The sequence below is a fragment of the Aspergillus aculeatinus genome (genome assembly GCF_003184765.1).
Source record: "Aspergillus aculeatinus CBS 121060 unplaced genomic scaffold BO66scaffold_27, whole genome shotgun sequence".
NCBI classification, from domain to species: Eukaryota; Fungi; Ascomycota; class Eurotiomycetes; order Eurotiales; family Aspergillaceae; genus Aspergillus; species Aspergillus aculeatinus.
The window spans coordinates 331,423-350,749 of NW_020291496.1; the positions used below are offsets into that span (position 1 = coordinate 331,423).

The 19,327-nt window shown below is 53.8% G+C and overlaps 8 protein-coding genes across 8 annotated transcripts; 2 read left to right on the plus strand and 6 right to left on the minus strand.

Moving 5' to 3' along the window:
- Positions 1-213: 213 nt before the first annotated feature.
- Positions 214-2,549, minus strand: BO66DRAFT_99721 (threonine aspartase 1). Its single transcript, XM_025653762.1, has 6 exons — positions 2,102-2,549; positions 1,836-2,035; positions 882-1,784; positions 721-830; positions 456-668; positions 214-348 (listed from the first exon to the last, which is right to left on the minus strand). Exons 1-5 carry the CDS (start codon positions 2,218-2,220, stop codon positions 543-545), a joined length of 1,458 nt encoding a protein of 485 aa, XP_025503467.1. The 5' UTR covers positions 2,221-2,549; the 3' UTR covers positions 214-348; positions 456-542.
- Positions 2,550-3,268: 719 nt separating this feature from the next.
- Positions 3,269-5,288, plus strand: BO66DRAFT_392323 (actin-related protein 3). The gene is made up of 4 exons (XM_025647471.1): positions 3,269-3,517; positions 3,599-3,621; positions 3,699-4,063; positions 4,135-5,288. Exons 1-4 carry the CDS (start codon positions 3,483-3,485, stop codon positions 5,032-5,034), a joined length of 1,323 nt encoding a protein of 440 aa, XP_025503468.1. The 5' UTR covers positions 3,269-3,482; the 3' UTR covers positions 5,035-5,288.
- Positions 5,289-5,545: 257 nt separating this feature from the next.
- Positions 5,546-7,207, minus strand: BO66DRAFT_324124 (tRNA (uracil(54)-C(5))-methyltransferase; the record flags this gene model as incomplete). The annotated part of the gene is made up of 1 exon (XM_025643831.1): positions 5,546-7,207. One exon carries the CDS (start codon positions 7,205-7,207, stop codon positions 5,546-5,548), a length of 1,662 nt encoding a protein of 553 aa, XP_025503469.1.
- Positions 7,208-7,661: 454 nt separating this feature from the next.
- Positions 7,662-9,245, plus strand: BO66DRAFT_375333 (mitochondrial 37S ribosomal protein uS5m). Its single transcript, XM_025645642.1, has 2 exons — positions 7,662-8,807; positions 8,862-9,245. Exons 1-2 carry the CDS (start codon positions 7,742-7,744, stop codon positions 9,080-9,082), a joined length of 1,287 nt encoding a protein of 428 aa, XP_025503470.1. The 5' UTR covers positions 7,662-7,741; the 3' UTR covers positions 9,083-9,245.
- Positions 9,246-9,638: 393 nt separating this feature from the next.
- On the minus strand, positions 9,639-10,069 carry BO66DRAFT_296598 (DASH complex subunit DAD3 family protein; the record flags this gene model as incomplete). Its single annotated transcript, XM_025643198.1, has 2 exons — positions 9,639-9,824; positions 9,974-10,069. Coding segments are annotated over 2 exons (282 nt in total), but the record flags the coding sequence as incomplete, so codon positions are not given.
- A 1,307-nt stretch (positions 10,070-11,376) lies between these two features.
- BO66DRAFT_99764 (putative serine/threonine protein kinase (Nrc-2)) lies at positions 11,377-13,842 on the minus strand. The gene is made up of 5 exons (XM_025653763.1): positions 12,738-13,842; positions 12,513-12,686; positions 12,335-12,460; positions 11,898-12,279; positions 11,377-11,844 (listed from the first exon to the last, which is right to left on the minus strand). The coding sequence occupies exons 1-5, from the start codon at positions 13,642-13,644 to the stop codon at positions 11,499-11,501; spliced, it is 1,935 nt and encodes a 644-aa protein (XP_025503472.1). The 5' UTR covers positions 13,645-13,842; the 3' UTR covers positions 11,377-11,498.
- Positions 13,843-14,963: 1,121 nt separating this feature from the next.
- Positions 14,964-15,987, minus strand: BO66DRAFT_99774 (uncharacterized protein). Its single transcript, XM_025653764.1, has one exon. It carries the CDS (start codon positions 15,815-15,817, stop codon positions 15,269-15,271), a length of 549 nt encoding a protein of 182 aa, XP_025503473.1. The 5' UTR covers positions 15,818-15,987; the 3' UTR covers positions 14,964-15,268.
- Positions 15,988-16,100: 113 nt separating this feature from the next.
- BO66DRAFT_411943 (uncharacterized protein) lies at positions 16,101-18,921 on the minus strand (the record flags this gene model as incomplete). Its single annotated transcript, XM_025649323.1, has 4 exons — positions 16,101-16,145; positions 16,191-16,400; positions 17,659-18,749; positions 18,840-18,921. 4 exons carry the CDS (start codon positions 18,919-18,921, stop codon positions 16,101-16,103), a joined length of 1,428 nt encoding a protein of 475 aa, XP_025503474.1.
- Between the last annotated feature and the right edge of the window lie 406 nt (positions 18,922-19,327).

Sequence of the window (19,327 nt, forward strand, 5' to 3'; positions counted from 1 at the left end):
GGACATGCTATGGCTGTCCTTCTTGGTAGTCACGACATCGCTACTGTTCTGGGCATACAAGGCACGAAATATCTAGAGCAACCCACGTAACGGGAATTACTGTATTATCTGTGGCCTCTTAGGCTGGGAATAGTAACTAGGAAACGGATACCCTCTGTTCCTCCCTCTTGTTGCCCGCCTCAGCTCAACACATTCTGACCTCCACTCGACGAAGCAACGAGCGCTCGGTGCCAGGCCAAACCATGTTTCCCAGATCTGGTTCACTGGTGGAAGAGCTATGAGCGAAAATAGACTTGGATCGTCGCCCCAATAATGAAATTGACACGAAGCATCGATCGAGAATCTGGACTTCGAGGGGAGGAAGCGTCAGCGTGCGATACTGAGCGTTGTACACCCGGTACATAATATCACGAAGTTTTGATGGCAGACGAAATGATAAAAAACAAGTCACTCACTTTGTAAACTGGTCAACACTCTGAGCGCAACAGTAATTGTTCGCTAGGTAATTGGTGAAAGCAGATGTCGATCTTGACCGGGTGCCACTACTTGGCTTGCGACATGGGTTTGCTTCGAGTGGCGCGGCCGCCCTGAGCAATACTACCATTGCCATTGTTGCGGGACATCACACACACCGGCTGTTTATCCTCGCTGCTCATCGAAGCAATAACCTGTTGCACTTAGTAGAAAGTCTATAACAATCGAGGTCAGACCAGGCCTTACGAATGAGTCAGTGTTGTGTCCGAAATAGAGGTAAACGCCATGCGTAGTCTTCTTGACAGCAACAATGCCGATCGCAGCTTGACATTTGCTTCCACGAACACCGGGATGGCCTGAACCAGCCATGTCAGCAAGATCAGGTAGAAAAGGTGGGAGTTGGTTACCCATGAAGTCGGATGCGATCATAGAGCTCATTGCTTCCTCCTCGGTAACATCCTCGAATGTGCCGTCGTTGTGTTTCTTCTGGCTGTAGTAGATCCGCATAGCGCACGTATGCGCGGCCATCGTAGTCGCAATATGTTCGCCAGTTCCCGAAGTCACGGCTGCGACGCTGGTCTTCTCTGGATCATTGGGGTCAGCAGGGATTATACTTGTGCCAACTCCCACGAGTGCCGCAGGTCCGATACGACCGGAGTGCTTCATCCCGATGCCGCCAGAAGACGAGCCGGCCGCAATATTGCCCCAGCTATCCACAGCAATGGCCCCCACAGTATCGCTGACATAGTCCATCACCTCCGCAGGCTGGCTAACAGTGGCCTCAGAGGTTTCGGACGACGGACCGCTGAGATCCACAGCGGAAGTGCAAGGCCCTCCATCCATGTATCTGCCATCCCTAAGTGCAGAGGCATCGGAAAGTGTGCGGGTTGGTTCCACTGGGGACAGACTTGCAGTGGTACAGGTCAAACGCGGGTCTGCAGGCTCCGAGTAACCGGGAACCACAGCGCTGGGCGCAGGCAAAGCGGGAAGACGAGGACTGGAAGCGTTGGCCAATTGGGCAGGGTTGACAGGAATGGGACGGCGATAACAAGTCTGGTACGGGATATAGTTCCCCAGCTTGGTCCTTTCCTTGTGCTCGGCGGCTTGTAGCTCCTGCTGCCAGCGACGCCATCTTTCTTTTGCAGACGGAGCCACGAGAGCATCAGGAGGCAGGACCACCAGTCCCTGATCATAGGCGAAGTCCCTTGCACCTCGTCCAATCAGGAAATTAGGCGGCACACGAGCCAGGGTTAGTGGCTTTCCTGACGTATTTAAGATGCTTCGTGCCACCATGATGGGATTTTTCACTTCTGCAGAATGGCATTAGCCTGGCGCTTAAACCAGTGAGAAAGATTACTTACGGGACACAGCTCCGACTGCGCCGCTTCGCCCGAGATGATTGACAATCGTAGCATCGCACTCGACCTCTCCATCAATTGTCAGGTTACTGCCATAGCCAGCATTGGTGATTTCAGTGTCCTCCAGATACATGATGGCCATTTCGACCGCCTCTACAGCCGTTCCACCATTGCGCAGAACGGCCATTCCTGATCGCGCGGCCCTGCTCCAGGTTAGAATGGCTTCAAGACAGGTAAAGCGCGGGAAGGAAAATTGGTTGCCAACTTACTTTTCACATGCCTGCAGATGTAGATGTTCGTTCTGCACACTGTGGAAGCCAGCGCCGGCATGGACATAAATGGTGGCAATGCCTCCCCCACCAGCCCCACCACTCTTGTTGGAGGACATGGTTAAGCCAAGGTGCCTCGCAATGAATGCTGGAATGAGACGCGGCCGCGTGATGGGCTTGACTGAGTGGAGACCTGGCAGACAGGAAGGTGTTTTGCGTGTCACACTGACCGTAAGGACAGGCGGATGATCAGAATGCCTGAGCACCAGTCACAGCGGTCAATTGACTGAGTTTTAGAGTCCTCAGCTTAAGAGAAGCGCAGAATTGGAGGATGCAGGAAAGTAAAGGAACACGGCGCCCCTCAGGTTGAGCGTGTTTTGAACTTCACTGCGCCGGTCTAAGCAAGTGTTGTGCAATTGGCCACGATTATGAAAGCGAGCAAAAGTGAATCGAAATACAGCCGCAGAAGAACGCACAGCCGCAGTCGTGAGGGGGAGCGCAGCCGCAATGATCAGAGGGTGGTGGAGTTGTGGTTGTAGTTCGACCTGTCTCTCTCTATGAATACAGTATACGAATGATGGAAGAAAGAAAGCACATGTCACCAGACAAAGAATAAACAGTCAGTACTGATAGACAGAGGACTTTAGGGAGTCGTATAGGATAGAGTTGAGGAAGATGGATGTGGTTGGAGACATGATCGTTGGGTGGTTGGAGTAGTAGATGGAAGACGTTCCTTCCTTATAGCAAAGGACGATTTATGGGGGGCAGCAGTTGCCCTTCAAGACTGTACTGTCTGTACTGTCTGTACTGTCTGTACTGTCTGTACTGTCTGTACTGTACTGTACTTCTTCTTTGCAATTGCTTTCAATGACAGCTGTTCCCTTGTATTGTCAGAATTATCCATAGTGAGATTGATTGATCGATTGATTATTATTTTTTTTTTGATTTTGTTCAAGAGGACATACACAAATTCCAATGGTGGAGAGGCAAAGGAACACCATGGGAGATGAATTGATGGAAGATAAAGATCGATGCATGGATAAACTACTCACTAGGTACAGTACTCACTAACTACTCCCAACACGTGCCGTTCTGCCAGCCATGGTGTTGCCCGCCCTCCCGGTCCGTTCCCTCCTCCTGCTGCTCCCCTCCATTCATTCCCCCCCCCCCCAATTCAATCCCCCATCTTGATTCCCCCATTCTCCGATTGTTTCTCTTTCTTTCTCCTCCCCCGCTGTTCCCCTTCTGCTGATCTTTTTGGAAGGTCAGCTTCTCTTTATCTACCTTTCTACGGACACACTCCGTCAATTCCCTCCTACCCAACACCTTTCGTCCGCGACCTGATAGTAAGGGGGAGTGCGTGTACTCCACATCATCCGTCATGGCTTCCCAAACTCCGGCCGTTGTCATGGACAAGTGAGTCGCCCAACAACCCCCCCCCCCCCTTTTGTTCTTCAATCATATCATTGTAGCTGACCATGGGCTTTCACTGCTCAGCGGAACTGGTTACTCCAAGCTTGGTAAGCCTCCACCCCCGCTATCATTCCAGCTACGCCTACTGCCTACCCCACGGAGCTCTAGGCTGACAAGTCACCAGGTTTCGCCGGTAACGACTCGCCGTCCTTCGTCTTTCCCACCGCAATTGCTACCAAGGCGGGCGCCGGAAGTGCTGCAGGCTCCGCCCCCGGCCGACCTCCCGTCGCGAACAAGCCATCTTTTTTGGCCGGTGGTGGTGGTGGGGCAAGCTCGCACTTGTCCACGAAGCGTGGTACGGAGGACCTGGACTACTTCATTGGCGACGAGGCTCTGGCAGCGGCCAACGGCCCCGGTTACGCGATCAACTATCCCATCCGTCATGGTCAGATTGAGAACTGGGACCACATGGAGCGGTTCTGGTCCAATTCCATCTTCAAGTACCTGCGCGTGGAGCCGGAGGACCACTACTTCCTCCTCACCGAACCCGTACGCTACCAACTACCCCGTGCCAATGCGACAGCAGGAGATCAGTCCACTAACATCCAAACTTGCACCAGCCCTTGAACCCCCCCGAAAACCGTGAGAACACCGCCGAGATCATGTTCGAGTCGTTCAACTGCGCCGGTCTCTACATCGCCGTCCAAGCCGTGCTGGCTCTCGCTGCCTCCTGGACCTCGTCGAAGGTCACCGATCGATCGCTGACCGGAACCGTCATCGACTCGGGTGATGGTGTCACGCATGTTATCCCCGTCGCGGAGGGCTACGTCATCGGTTCCTCGATTAAGAGCATCCCCATCGCCGGTCGCGATATCACCTACTTCGTCCAGAGTCTGCTCCGTGACCGCGGTGAGCCGGACAGCAGCTTGAAGACCGCCGAGAAGGTCAAGGAGGAATACTGCTACGTGTGCCCCGACATTGTGAAGGAGTTCGCGCGCTACGACCGGGAGCCCGACCGCTTCCTCAAACACACCGTGACCGCCCCCAACGGCCGGAGTGTGAGCATCGACGTCGGCTACGAGCGCTTCCTGGCCCCCGAGATCTTCTTCAACCCGGAAATCTACTCCTCCGACTTCCTGACGCCCTTGCCCAACGTCGTCGACGGCGTGATCCAGTCCTCTCCCATCGACGTCCGGAGAGGCCTCTACAAGAACATCGTCCTCTCCGGTGGATCCACTCTGTACAAGGACTTCGGCCGCCGTCTACAGCGGGACATCCGGCACCTGGTAGACGCCCGCATTCGCGCCTCGGAGGCCCGCAGCGGCGGCGCGCGGAGCGGTGGTCTGGACGTGGCGGTCGTCACGCACAAGCGACAGCGCCACGGCCCGTGGTTCGGCGGTAGCTTGTTGGGCCAGACGCCCGAATTCCGCAGCTACTGCCACACCAAGGCCGAGTACGACGAGATCGGCCCCAGTATCGTCCGTCGGTTTGCTCTCCTGGGTGGGCCCGGCAGTGCTTAGGGTGATGTTGTGTCTTTCTCTGTCTCTCTGTGTGATTGGCGTGTGAGATATCGTGCTCTGTTCTACTTTGTCCATAGTCTTTTCTCTTCTTCATGATTGTGAAACAAAACAAAAGGCTCCTATGGTAAATCGGCCGGAGAAAGGCTGTTCTCGACACACAAAACACAAGAGACACATATGATCTTAGACTGCAGGGCTTCCGACCCAGTCATTCACTCCAGCAATCAATGTATATAATATGGATGTAAAATGTAGATGCAATCACTTCCCAAGCAGATACATAATTTTTCCGTAAACAAAGGACCCCAGATCGTGAAGTGTAATTCAAATACTCTATTTTCAAACCCCCCCAAACCCCGGAAGCAACCCCAAACAACGCCAATACTGGAATATAATGTATATAACACAAGAAAGGAAGTTTTTTAATTCGTCAACACTCCCGCACTTCCCCACTAACCCCAGCCTGCCACCACCACGACCACCACCATCGGAGCCTCTTTTCCGAAAAAAACTAGGTCGAACCCTCCGGAATCGGCACACGATTTAGGACCGCCACACCCTCAACATGGCCGGTCTGGGGGAAGAAGTCAAAGCCGCGGATGCTCTCGATCTCGTAGCGGATCTTCTTCTCGGCGCTGCCCTGGACCATGACGCCGACGTCGCGGGCCTGGGTGTGGACGTTGCAGGAGACGTAGACAACGCGGCGGGGCCCGTAGGCAAGCAGCTGGCGGAGGAAGTCGTCGCTGCAGCCCTTGCGGGGCGGGTCGATGACCAGCAGGGTCTGGTCGGCCGGGTAGGGGACGTCCTTGAAGAGGACGGCGGCGTCGGCGGCGGCGAAGCCGGTGTTGGGGAGGCGGTTGGCGCGGGCGTTCTGGCGGGCGGAGAGGATGGAGTCGCCGGCGACGTCGACGCCCAGGCTGGATTTGAACAGCGGGGAGAGGGTGATGGTGAAGAGGCCGGAGCCGGAGTAGGCGTCGAGGAGGTATTTGATTTGTTGTTGGGGTTGGGGTTGGGGTTCGTCGGTGGTTGAGGGGGAGGAGGGGGAAGGTGCTGGCGGCGCCAGGGCGTGTTGGCGGATGTAGTCGGTGAAGCCGGTGAGGATGGAGTTGTTGTTCTGGAAGAAGGCGCCCGCTTTGTTGGTGAAGACGTAGTCGTCGACGTACTCGACCGTCGTGGCGTTGGGGTTGGTCACGCACCGCTTCTCCTCGGTGTAGGCGTCGGTCTCGGTGCGGATCAGGTCCTCGGAGTAGTCGTTGATGTGGTTCAGGTCGTCGGTGCGCGGCCACTCGCTCTTCTCGCGGTCGGCCTCGTTCTTCGGGGTGCGCGAGGTGGACTCGCGGAGCAGGAGGGTCGCGCCCTGCGTGTACGTGGAGATCCGCTCGGCCACGCGCTTGCGCTCGCTCTTGAGCCCCTGGCGCACGATGTCCGTGCCCAGCGGGCAGTCTTCGATGTCCAGGTCGGTGCGCCGGTTCTTGTAGGTGAAGCCGATGGGCGGGACCTCGGTGTGGCGCGGGGCCGAGGCGCCCTTGTTGCGGCGGCGGAAGCTGCCCGGGGGCGCGGCGAAATGGGGGGTGAGTTTGGTGCGGTAGCCGTATTGCAGCGGCGAGGGGAAGGTGTCGCCGATGGCGGGGATCAGTTCGGGGATGAGGCCGGAGAAGTTGGCGAAGGCTTTCTCGACGATGCGCTTCTTGTGCGCCAGCTGGTCCTCGTAGGACATCATCTGGAGCTGGCACCCGGAGCACTTCCCGAAGTACTGGCAGCCGATGCCGGCATCGTTGCGCTGGGAGCCAGGCTCAACAACCTTGACGAAGTCCGTAATACTGTATTTTAGCGAGGGGAAGTGGCGCACGACCTTGACCAGCACTTTATCCCCGGGGACGCTGAAAGGCACCACGTAGACGTGGGTTTGGTCCTCCGACAATGCCAGACCATCTCCCGTCGAAGATATCTCGGCGATCTGGACTTCGAACTCGGTGAAGGGCTCGGGCAAGGTTGGCTCCGGGGGGGTCAGGTACTCGACCTCGACCTCGACCTCCGTAGCGGGCTTGTGTTTGCGGATGAGCGCATCGATATCGGCCTGGAGGACCTCGTCGAAGCCTTGACGCTTCTCATCGCGGAGCTGCTGCTTGCGCTTCTTGGGCGGGTTGGCGGGTTTCTTGGGTGGTTCCTGCATTCTTTGAACCACGAAGTCCAATCGTCGATTGATATCTGCAGAAAGACCAGTGTGGATCAGACGGGGAGTCCGGAGGGTGAACTGAGACGGGAGTCTGGGTGAGAGCAGGCGCAAGGACCGCAATGCAAACATCTATAGATCCTGAGATTTCCCACGTCGATCAGCAAGCCCACTGTGAAAGGATGTTCAAAGAAATTCGCGGGAGAGGGCAGCAGTTGTGGAAAAGTGGGAAATTGTAGAAGTTGGGGAAAGGTAAGTATTGGAAATGGGAAAAGGGAAAAAAAGTGAGTGAGCAGGAAAAGGCGGGCGCGGATTGGTTGGATTCGGCCCGCTGAGAATTTCGCCGGAGTTTCTGTTTCTCTCCAGTCTCTCTCTCAATCTTCAATTCCCCTTCAGTCACCGCGGACTTGCCTCCAGCTACCACCTTCTCAACTCCTCCTCCCCCCCCCTCTCCCCACCCACCCACCCACTATCTAAAGCTCTCAATTGGCCTCTGCTGGCCAGAGAGCTTTCTTTCTCTTCTCACCGTCCACCATGAGTTTCACTCGTCCCGCCCGATGCATGCTATGCAACTTCACGCGAGCAGCCTCGGCGGCTCCTCGCGTCCCTCGTCGCCAATTCCACCCTTCTTCCTTCCGCCTTAACGACCAGAAGCCAACAGACCCTGCCGTCCCCGTTGCTGCCGAGACCCCGAAGACGAAGAAGGAGGCGGTCGTCAAGCAGAGGCTGCAGGAGATCACGCGGAATATGAAGCCGGAGAGCCTGCGGCCGTACACGGAGGAGGAGCTGGCCCAGCTGCGGGAGGTGTACAGCGCGGCGCAAATGGCGGCGATCGAGGCCGGCGAGGCGACGATCGACCCCAAGGACTTCGCGGAGCAGTTCGCCGTTCGCACGGATCCGATGCGGCTGAAGTACCTGGACGACTTCTCGCACGTCGAGCCGGGAGTCGACAAGCACGTGCGGGGCCCGGAGAGCAACGCGGACCCCAACCAGAAGTTGAAGAACACGGAGGACTTCATGCAGGACTTCGCCAAGTACATCCAGGAGATGCCGCACGACATGGACTCGGCCCACTTCGTCCGGTGGGCGGAGACCACCCGGCTGACCAAGGGCAAGGAGGAGGCCGAACGTAGCCCGCACACTTCGCTGGCGCCGGACTTCTTCCAGCAGGGCGACAAGCTGCGCGTGCCGGAGGACGAGGGCAAGGAGGGGTTAGTCCGGGATGAAAACGTCCATCGGCCCGCCATTTCGTTGGAGGGCATTTCGCCGCCGTTGGCGCAACTGATCCAGTCTACGGGCCTTTCTGAAGACTACATCAAGAACCTGTTCACCAAGTCGCTGGTCTTCCACTCGGTCACCAACCAGACGCGTCTGGGTAAAGTCCAGCGGTTCTACTGCCTGGCGGTCGCCGGCAACCGCGACGGCCTGCTGGGATTGGGCGAGGCCAAGTCCTTCGAAGCCGCCGATGCTATCGAGCAAGCGAAGTACCGTGCGATCCGGAACATGCGGCCCATTCTGCGATACGAGCAGCGCACCATCTACGGCGACGTGACGGCCAAGGTGGGTGCTATGGATCTGAAGTTGATGACTCGTCCTCCGGGTATGTTTTCTCCGCCCCCCCCTGTATTTGTGTCATGTGCTAACACGGAACTAGGCTTTGGACTTCGCTGCCAATCCCTCATCTACGAGATGTGTATTGCCGCCGGTATCTCCGATCTCGCTGCTCGGGTCAACCGGTCCCGAAACAAGATGAACACCGTGAAGGCCGCCTACGAGGCGCTCTTGGCGCAGCGTAACCCGGAGGATGTTGCCCGTGCCCGGGGGAAGAAGATGGTCGATGTGCGCAAGGTGTACTACTCTGGACGGGTGTTTTGATTTGTTTCTCGCATTTGCCGGTTTCTGGTTGCGCCATGGCGGTGGTGTAAATAATGGTTTTTCCTTATGGTGTACTTTGTATCTCTCTCTCTCTCTCTTCAGTCAACCTGTATTTGTATCCAGCCTATGTTCGGTTATGATAGAACTGAGATAACCCGTTCCTTGTCTCCATCCGAAGTGAGAGTCGGTATCCTCAATCCACAGCACCGAACCCGTTAAAAAAAAAGCAGGGGTATATCAAAAACAACAAACAACAAGCCGAGAAACAAACTCCGAGCCATTGCACCACCCAACCCAACCCATACTCCGCCCCCCAACAGCAAACCCCACAAACACAAAACCATGAACAGACTCAACCCTCCCTAGCTATACTCCTCCCCCCTTTCAAGAAAGGATCAAAACATCAAAACCGTCCCAAAAGACTGACATCCTGCCCACCCTGCCCCTGCCCATGCCCCTCATCATAATATCCATACCCCTGCTCCCCCAGCTCCCCCTCATCATACCCCATCGCATCCCCAAGCCCCTGCCCCTCCTGCCCCTGCCCCTGCCCAAACTGCTGCTGCTGTCCCTCCGACTCATTGATCATCTGCTGCTGCAACACAATACTATACACACTCGCTTTCAGCAGCGTGCACACGGTGGCGGTCTTCCGTTCGAGATGGCGGAGGCCATCGAGAGTCATTGAAGCGGGGGAGCCGGCGAGGTCGGCGAGTTTGGTGGAGAGCTTTGCCCCTCTCATCTCATTAGCGTTTGGTTCCTTTTTGAATGGGGGAGTGGGGGGTGGAGGTGGGGGTGGGGGTGTATCGAGGGCATAGGCATGGGCTTGAGCTATGCGCCTCAAGGTAGGGCCGAGGAGGGAGGGAAGGAAGGAAGGAAGGGAAAACCCACCGCATTCACGTTCCCGAGGAGCCGGGCGTACTCGTCGAGGACTTCCTGCTCTAGATCCGTGACGAGGGGGTTGGAGGGGTTGAGGAGGGGGTTGCTGGTGGTGCTGGTAGTGGTGGATGTCTTCGGATTGGTATGGTCTTCTTCGGCGGGGGAGGGGTCGTCCTTGATGCTGACGCTGGTGGGGGTGGTGAGGTCGTCGAGGTGGGACATCCTTTGATTTTTGCGAGGTGGTTTCCTGGGCGGTGGGGTTATGAAGTGTAGATTGTTTTGGGCTGTAGGCTGCAAGTTATGATTGTAGGTGGAATTAATTGGTCGAGTACGGAGAGAGAAGCAAATGGTTTAGTTATAAGTCGTGTGGTTGGAATTGAAGGTCCTTCGGGCTTAACAATGGTTTGCTTTGTTTGGGCGGGGACGGGGGATTGAGCCTGGCGGGCGGCGGGAATTAACTGGTTTGGTAGTAGAATTGTATCACACCGGGCATGCATGGCAACACCGTAGGTTAAGTTAGCTTAACCTTCCACCGCTTTGGGGCGGGGGTGTATAGATGTAAACACCTCCTTCTAGCTGACTGACTTTGGCATCTAAATGATGAAGATCCACAGCTCCTCTAATATATATTGCAGTGCTAGTCGGACTTCCTATCTATAGATAAAGGAAGGAACAACAAGAGTCCAGGGAAATCAATCTAGATGAGTTGACCTTAACTAGCCAAACTATACTACCCATCTCCACCCCCACTTATTTGCCGATTCAGCATAAGGCACCTTAAATGACTGGGCTTATCTATCCAGCGATCTATATCTATCCTGCGGCATACCATTTCTATAAATTTATAGAGCTAGAAAAGGTAGCAAACCAGGCTACACGATGTGACTGCCGCCCCGCGGCTCATATGGCTGCCAGAAGCAAGAATAGATTCACCACATACCACCCTTCTCTACATTAATCACAATACCAACACTGATACATAGATTCATTCATACACTAGTAGCATGTATCATTTCCCTCAAGGCACCGGGCCTCTTGGGGTACCGCAACAAAAGCCGCGAACTGAAAAAGGTCGGCCGGGTCTTCCCAAGCAATGCAACCCGCCGCCGACCGGCTCAAAGGAAGGAAAAAGTGTTTTGGTACGATACAACCTAGATCGCAAACGCCGTCTTCTGCAATGGTGACAATATAAAACCACAATAAAAAAGGCAGGCGAAATCACATCGCTGCAACATCCAGCAAGAAAGCAAAAGATCCCGAGAATGGCCATGCATATAATATACGCAAATGCCATCTATTTACCTGATCATCAGCATGATTCAATTAACACCCCATAAATTAAATCCCGGAAGAAAAGAACCAGTACTCCGGGTAATGACTGTATGAAAGTCGGAAATGGTGAACTCCAATAGGTCTTCGTCTTAATGCGTCATGGTCGTGACAGAGCCCAAGCAGTCCGCGGTCTGCCTAAACTCGTTCCTCTGCCGTCCTTAGACGGAGCAGAGAGCATCCATCCCAGCAACACTGTGCAATCACTCTACATATCCCCGTCATGGTGGAGAGTGACGCTGTTGAACTCTTCAAACGGATCCGCGACTTCGGCATTAGGTGTAGCCAGACCTGAATCCATGGGGACCCCCTTCATCTTCATCGGTTGGCTGCCTCCGATGTCGACACTGGCACTCTCCTTGACGTTGCGGAAGTTAAGGGTGTCTGTGCCTCGGCTTTGGTGTGGGATCATTGGGGGCTTCATGTGGCGAATGAGTGCCCATTGCGTCTGTCGGAAGAAAGGATGTGTCTTGACGTCTGAGGCACCAGCCCGAGCTCCTAGACGTTTTGTCTCATCCTTGATCAGCAACTTCCGAATCAGGGACTTGCAAAGGCTACGCATGTGTTAGCATCGAGAATATGACAGCCAGGATCAGTGCAATCTTACTTGGAGATCTGCTGAGCCCCAGAGTGTTCAGGGAAAGGCACTTCATCCCGCAGGATATTGCCAAACGTGGCATTCCTGTTCTTGCCCTTGAAAGGCGTCGTTCCGTACAGCATCTCGTAGATCAGAATGCCCAGAGTCCACCAGTCGACCGCACTAGTATGTCCGCAGCCTTTGATGACCTCTGGAGCGATATATTCTTCCGTACCCACAAAAGAATTCGTCCGAAAATCGGCAATACATGACTTCGTGTCGATGGTTGGTAAAGACGTTGTCGAATTGCCACTCCGGGCCGGAATCATGGTAGGTGCACCGCCCGGTCCGGACTGCTTGGACAAATCGAAGTCAGACAACATGATGTGGCCTGACTGATGGAGGAGAATGTCTAAAATACGTCATTGTGAGACACGTCCATGCAGTAATCCTGAGGGGCGACTTACTTTCAGGTTTCAAATCGCGGTAGATGAATCCCATCAGGTGAAGATACTCCAGAGCAGCAGTCACTTCCGCAGCGTAGAAACGGGCGGCGTCCTCCGAGATGCATTTACCTGGCCGAGTTTGCAGAGCTAGAGCAACCATTTAGCACCTTGCCCTGACGGTCATCTCTACTCGACATACCTCTAAAAAATTCACCGCCACTGCAATACTCCATGCAGAGATAGAGATAGTCCTCGGACTGGAAAGAGTGATAGAGCGTGACAATGAATGGGTGATTGCTAGTGGCCAAGATTTCCTGCTCCGCCAACGCACGCTTGATCTTGTTACGCTTGATCATTTCCTTCTTGCTCAGCACTAGTCAAGTCAGTCAGCAAATTCTCTGCGATTTCTCGCGTAGGCGCGCACCTTTCATAGCATAGAGTCGGCTGGTCTTCTTCTCCCGGACCAAATACACCTTGCCCACATCACCCTTGCCGATCAGCTTGATCTTATCGAAGCTGCCTGGACCGACCTCCACATTCCGCACCTTAATCGAGTTGGAGCTGTATGTTCGGCGAAATGCAACGGAGTCTCGGATCTGGCCAGGAGTGGGGATCTTGCCGTCAGCCCCGAGTGTCGGCACAGCAAGGTTGATTTCTTGCTCTTCAGACACCTCAATTGTCGTCACTTTAGGAACAAGACTACTCGACCCCACCGGCAAGGGCTCCTGGTCCTGCTCGGCGGTCTGCGGCCGTTCGTCAGCCTGGCCGCGGGCAAACAGACCCTGCGCATTGGGCGCCGAAGCGACACGGCGGAGTTTGCGAGCCAGCTCTTCCTTGTTGGCGGTGGTCGCTTGCTCGGCCGCGGAGACGCCTTCGACCTGTAACTCGGGGGTGTCTGGTGGAGAAGAGGGAATGGATCCATCATTACGATGCTGCAAGGACGGCTGTCCTTGGTGTTGGAAGTATGGGTTTGCGGTTGCCGTAGGCGAGACGCCTTCGTCTAACGGGTTTCCTTCACTGGCGACGGTAGTCGAGCGATTGCGACCAATGGTGGGGAGAAATCGGGACTGTCTGAAGGTGGATTTGGATTCGTGTTTGCCAGGTGACGAGGAGAGGTTGCTGGTTTCATGACTCCGATCGCTGCCGCTGTGGTGGCTAGCATGGGAGACATTACTGCTGGAGCTGTTTATGCGGAAGAAGTTTCGAATCTTGGTGGGAAAGTGACTTGAATCGTTTGAATGTTGTTTCTTGGAGGCCAGCGACAGGCTCGGGAAGTTGCCGCGTTTCTCGTTCGTCACCGAGGACGGACTGGAAGCGAAAAGTTGCGTCATGGCCGAAGACTGGTGCCTGGAAAGGACCCGAGGACTTGTCCGGATGGTCCAGAAGGCCCAGATAGAGGATGGGTTGTGCGAGATGGAATAAGAACGGAGAGGAGGTGGACAAGAACAAGTGAACAGGAACACAAAGATGGAGAGAGGAAGAGTTGCGACGGGAGGACGAGGACCCAGCGACGGGCCAGAAGCCGCGGGGGAGAGAGGGAGGGAAGGCGGTGCTAGTCACTGGGTGTGGGTGGTGGGTGGGCGAACGAACTAAACGGGTTTCGCACCGGAAACTTGGATTGGGGACGCAGTGCCAGTGCCAGTTCCAGCCGGGAGGGGAGGGGAGCCTTGACCCGACAACACGGTCGACAACAGTCCGACCGCGACGAAGACGAAGAATGTGTGAAATTAGCCACGAATTGGAGCAGGGGTTGTAGCCGTATGGTGCGAACAGTAGGATGAAACAGAGGTATCACGGAAGGAAGAATTGGATGGGATAACTAACAAGAGCAGAGGGAGGATGATAGAGAGATAGCATAGAAAGAGGCAAAAGAGGAGACAAGAGAAACGATGGCAGACCAGACAGACAGCAGATGGAATGGGGATGAACGGTTGGTAGTGATAGTAAAAAAGTGGAGACAGAAAGAAGAGACAGACAGACAGGCAGAAGGTGGAGGGAGAGAAGAGATGGAACAGTCCGTCCATAGTTAGTTAGCTTACCTAAAGTGAAGTCAGCCCCGGCTGGAGGCGGCGTTGATACACTCACTCATCCTCATACGTAACCATACAGTCTTTGAACCGCCACTATCGGAGCCAACTGGAAACTAAACCAACTTGACATTAGTGACATTAGTCAATCAACTCATTTCAAACCATTAGGGAACCATCCGTAGCACCTGTCATTAATGCTGAGAAAGAATATGATATGCACTTTTGTCCTTCGATAGTCACTCAGTACCACCGTAAACACTCACTTGCCACTTCTTTCCAATCTCTCCTCTTTCCCTCTTTGCCTTAGTTATTGGTCCATACAATAATAGACGCCATGATTTCCAACCATAACTGGAACAGCCCTTCTGGACTTTTCCATGCCGTATAACTTTACTCCGTACCTAGTAGTCAAGCCATGGAGACGGGAACCATCGTCACCCTCAGGTTCGAGCCAGATGATGACCGTTCGTTCACACCAATCATTCCAACCCATAGAATCAATCGCGCGCACTGTGCCACCAGCCAGGAACGAACATCCATCCCCCTCCCCGCACACATCCGACTCTCCTCCGCCGGTCTTTCTTGGCTGAACATCGCCTACCTGCCTGCCTGCCAGCCAGCCGGGTTCGATTTATTTATTTGTTTATTATTATTTATTTTTTGGCCCTTACGAATTAACCACTACCGCCATAAGACTACCTTACGCTTCTCTCATCCACAATCCACATAAGACTTTCCTTTCAGCCCGAATCAACACACATAAGAGAAAAAAAAAAAACAACCGAAAAAAGGCATGAAACCCATTTACAGGGCGCGTTTCACTCCTCCAGCTCGCCTTGCCCAGGCCCTATCTACCTATCTACCCTATCTGGTCCGTCTCGTCACGTCTCGATGGATGATCGTAAATAACTCTGTCGCACCTAGTCTAGAAATTCGTAAATTCCGGTCCTGTAAATCCGACCGACCAGTTCTGGTTCCTATTCTTTTCTTCTTTTTTTTCGGTTGCGGGGTTCGTTTCGTTCATAGTTCCTTGGAATAAGTTCCTTGGGGTGTGGGGGGAAGAAGGAGTGCAAAAAAAAAAAAAAACGCACCGCCTTACGCAAGGGAGGAACTTCTCGGCCCTCCCAGCCCATAACTTGGGATTATTAGTACTCTGCGGAGTATCGGTAGGATCACCTAAGATTCCGATGTTGGAATCCATATTGTCGATCTCGTCATCGGAAAAAATGACATCTCCTACGACTGCTACATTCTGAGCTGGAAATAAATCCACTTTCTGTACGGAGTACTCCGTAAACCTCACATGAGCCCTTGAACTTGACATATCATACGGAGTACCACCGGGAAGCATACCTCCAGGCTCCAGTGTCAATCGCTCAATCGCAACCACGTAAAATCGAGCAATCACGCTTGCATTATGAATCTTCAGCTCATGACGACGGATTTGCTCGAAGCAGTGGAACAAATTAAACATGCCATACCTAATCGGAGGGCCTTTTGCAGATACCAGTCATACAATGTTAAAATCATACAAGAAGAGCAGACGCCAAACCTCCACCTCCAAGACTGGCTGTGGGCATGAAACAGTTTCAACTTCAACCTCACCGCTAATCCGCCCCCAGCCACTGTCTTCGACCATGTCTCACTAGGTCGTAACAAAGGAGCAACTTCACCCAAATCAACACTGCAATCTCCAGGAAAGATGAATCAAGTAGAGCGCCTAGTCCAGGCCTCCACTGAAGCAACATTCTTCAGCGCTAGGTTCCCATCCCTCTATCTGGCTTGTACCACAGATTGTCTTTCTGTTTGTGATCATGGAGTTGATGCGGCTGCCACTCGCTGTTAACCTCATGTCCAGTCATCGGAGCCGCCCTGCTCTTTCTAGGCACATCTTCCATGCGAGCAAAATGAGGCAGGATGCCATGTGCATGAACATTCTGGGGAACTGCCAAGGCCATCGTCTTTGGTCCAGCCAGACCGCGATCTTTTATCAGGCACGGTGCAAGGAGCGGCGAGAAGGAATGCTTCACACTCTCCACATTGCTCCGTTGTCTAGACTGTAGAGGGTCGTCTGCAAGGGCAGGGCTGCTCCGTCTGTGCGCCGTCCTGGGATTGCCTATACCACCAGAGCCAGACATAAGGGCGAGCTGGGTTACGGAGTTGGGAATCTCGAAGAACGGGGTCGTAGGACGCTTCGCAGAACCGGCGCTCCTGTAACATATTCCCATCAGCGTTCTGCCACATTCAATCAGCAACATCATACCTTTCATGTGACAGGCCTTGCCTCTGTGTGCTCGCTTGACGACCAAACTCCGTTTTGTGGGAAATGTAGCTACGCGTTGACTTAGACCCTCGAGATTAATCACTGGGAACGGAGACTGAAGCTTACTCTTTTTCATGCACAGTGGCCCACGAGTCTGTGGTCGAGACATAGGAAAGCATGGAGCGGGCATCTTCTTCCTCCACAGCAACAAAATGACTCTTCTCCACGTCTTCATGGCTCCGAGGCCGATTGCGATACCTGCGGGAGTCCCGGCTAGAACGCTGCCTCAAGTAGTCTGGCCCTGAAAAATCAGCGGACTTGGATTTGAAAGCACCAGCTTTCTCGCTCAATTGAGTCGTCACTCTCTGTTCCCCAATGGCATTGGTAGCCGACGAGCTTGGACGATAGTACCCATCGGAGGTCTGCTTGATGGGCTGCTCGGCGGCTAATTTTAAGTCCTGAAGCAGACAGTCAAGGGTGTCACCTTGCCGGGCGATCTTTCCCATCTGACGATATACCTGCAGAACCTCTGGAGGCAGATCCTTGGTACATGTTGTCCAAGAAGTCTCATTGGCTTTCGCATCTTGTGCTTTGTTGCCGGATGTAGTATCATTCTTAGGGTCCACGGGCGGTACCTTGATAGAGATTGGCCTCTTCGGTTTCAGTCTCTGTGACTGCGTGAGTGCTTTGTTGCTCGTATCTGCCTCTTGCAGCACCGATCCTGGAAGATGACCAAAATAATCAGTCGACCCTTGCCATGGCATCAATGGCATTAGTGTTGAACTCCCTGTCTCGTGACTGGACAGCTGTGGTGGAAATGCTGATGCCAGGGACGGCATAGCGAACGTTGGGACTGTACTATCTGAGCTGGAAGTGCATATGGCTTGTCCGAATAAAGCTGGATGATTCGCAGCATTGCCAGCAAGATACATTCCAGTAGGAGGTGCTGATTCGGACATGCCAGCATGGCTGCCCAACGTGTTCATTCTGATCTTTGCAGAGGCATATTCGAGATGCTCTCTGTAAATGCGGACTGTATCCAATTCTTTCACCAGACCGACACGTTGCTCGACCAACAGCTTCTTAGTTTGAGGGTCTAGATCCCAGGTGTGCATCGCCATGTATCTGTCTAAGCGTGCAAGTTGAGCCGATAGGTTGTCATGCTCTTTGGTGGCATCATCGAGGGACTTCTGGTACAGGGGAGTCGGCATCACCGCAGGTGTAACTTGCTGAGGCTGCATTCCCGCTTGTCCGTTGATGAGCTGATGCCAATGAATTGCTGTAGGCGTACAGGACATGCCATATCCTGAGTAAAACGGGCTCATTAAGGGCGTAGCACCTCCACTACTAGCCATGCTGCCCGCCGAGAAGTCGGACGCCGTTGAAATTGTCGGATGCGGCTGGATTGAGGGAGCAAAAGTGGGTAATGGATTGGGGGTGCTCAGAACATCATACAGAGTCGGCTGCCAGATACATGGGCTTGCATAGTTCAACATCGGAAACTCCGGCGCAGCAGGTATATGATACTCCGGGGCCTGCATCTCAGGTTCCAGAAGCTGTTGGGTATCGGTCGGCCATGGCATAGCGAGCGAAGGGAGCAATCCTGAAGGCCCTGCAGCAGAGAGAAGATTTGTTGTTTGTCCCAAAGTCTGCAGGTACGGATCAAAGCTCCCATATGGGGGAAAGATGCAATTCACAGATACACCAGCAGACTGGGAACCATGTTTGGAAGTTCCGATCCCATTAGCCGTGTCCCTGATAGGTATAGTTTCCTGCTCGAGATTATTCTGATTCTCTGCTGCAGATACAACCGAGCATTTTCTGTCGTCGCCGACTTTCTGCTGCTGCTGGTACGTAGGCAGCTTCATCTTTGGGGGTGCCTCCATCGGCACGATTCGACCCCCGGCTGTGACGCGTTGATGCTTTGGGGATGTGTGTTCCTTGAGAAACTGCGCGAAGCCGGAGTTGTTCTGTACACGATGGCTGCACGGTGGATCACTTGGCTGACGTGAGGTAGATCTCAAAGGAGGCTCGGGGGGTGCAGTTGTTCTTTCACTCTGACGCGAGAAATTCGACACGTTCCTTGACCGGTTGATGGATTGTTCGGACAACACGCTCGTACTATGTTGGCGGAGCAAGTTGCCTACATAAGGTCGGACAGGGTCAGTCCAATTCACGGGTGGCCATGGTTCCTGGGGTATCTCTCTTGCTCCAGCACGCGAGAAGGACGTACTGCCAACCTCACTGAATCTGTTGACATCGATCCGTGCATTGGAGCGCATGCCCATAAGAGCAGAGATATCATATCTAGCCATGGCGGCTAGGATAAAAGAGGATAGGAGAGGAATAGAACAGAAATTAAGGTAAGTAGTAAGGTTGAATCTCGACAATGAATGGGCTCTGACGCGTTTCAAACCAAGTGTTATGGGCTAGAACCAGAGGAAGGGGCAAGACTCAGAGATATTGATCAGGGTAGGTGATATGATTAAGATTGGAGGTTGAGGTTGTTGTAAGATACGCACCTGCCAGAACACCGATTCTCTACGAATGGAAAGCGCGTCCGTCAATTGTGCGGTTAGAAATAACTCAAGAGCTTAGGGCCGATGTTAGGAAGGTTATAATCAAAGGATTGAGATCTGAATGTCCCTGTGATAGCAGAGAGCCTGAGACAACAGGTGCGACCTAGCTCTCGCGTACTAGTGACAGACAGCTATGTTGAGG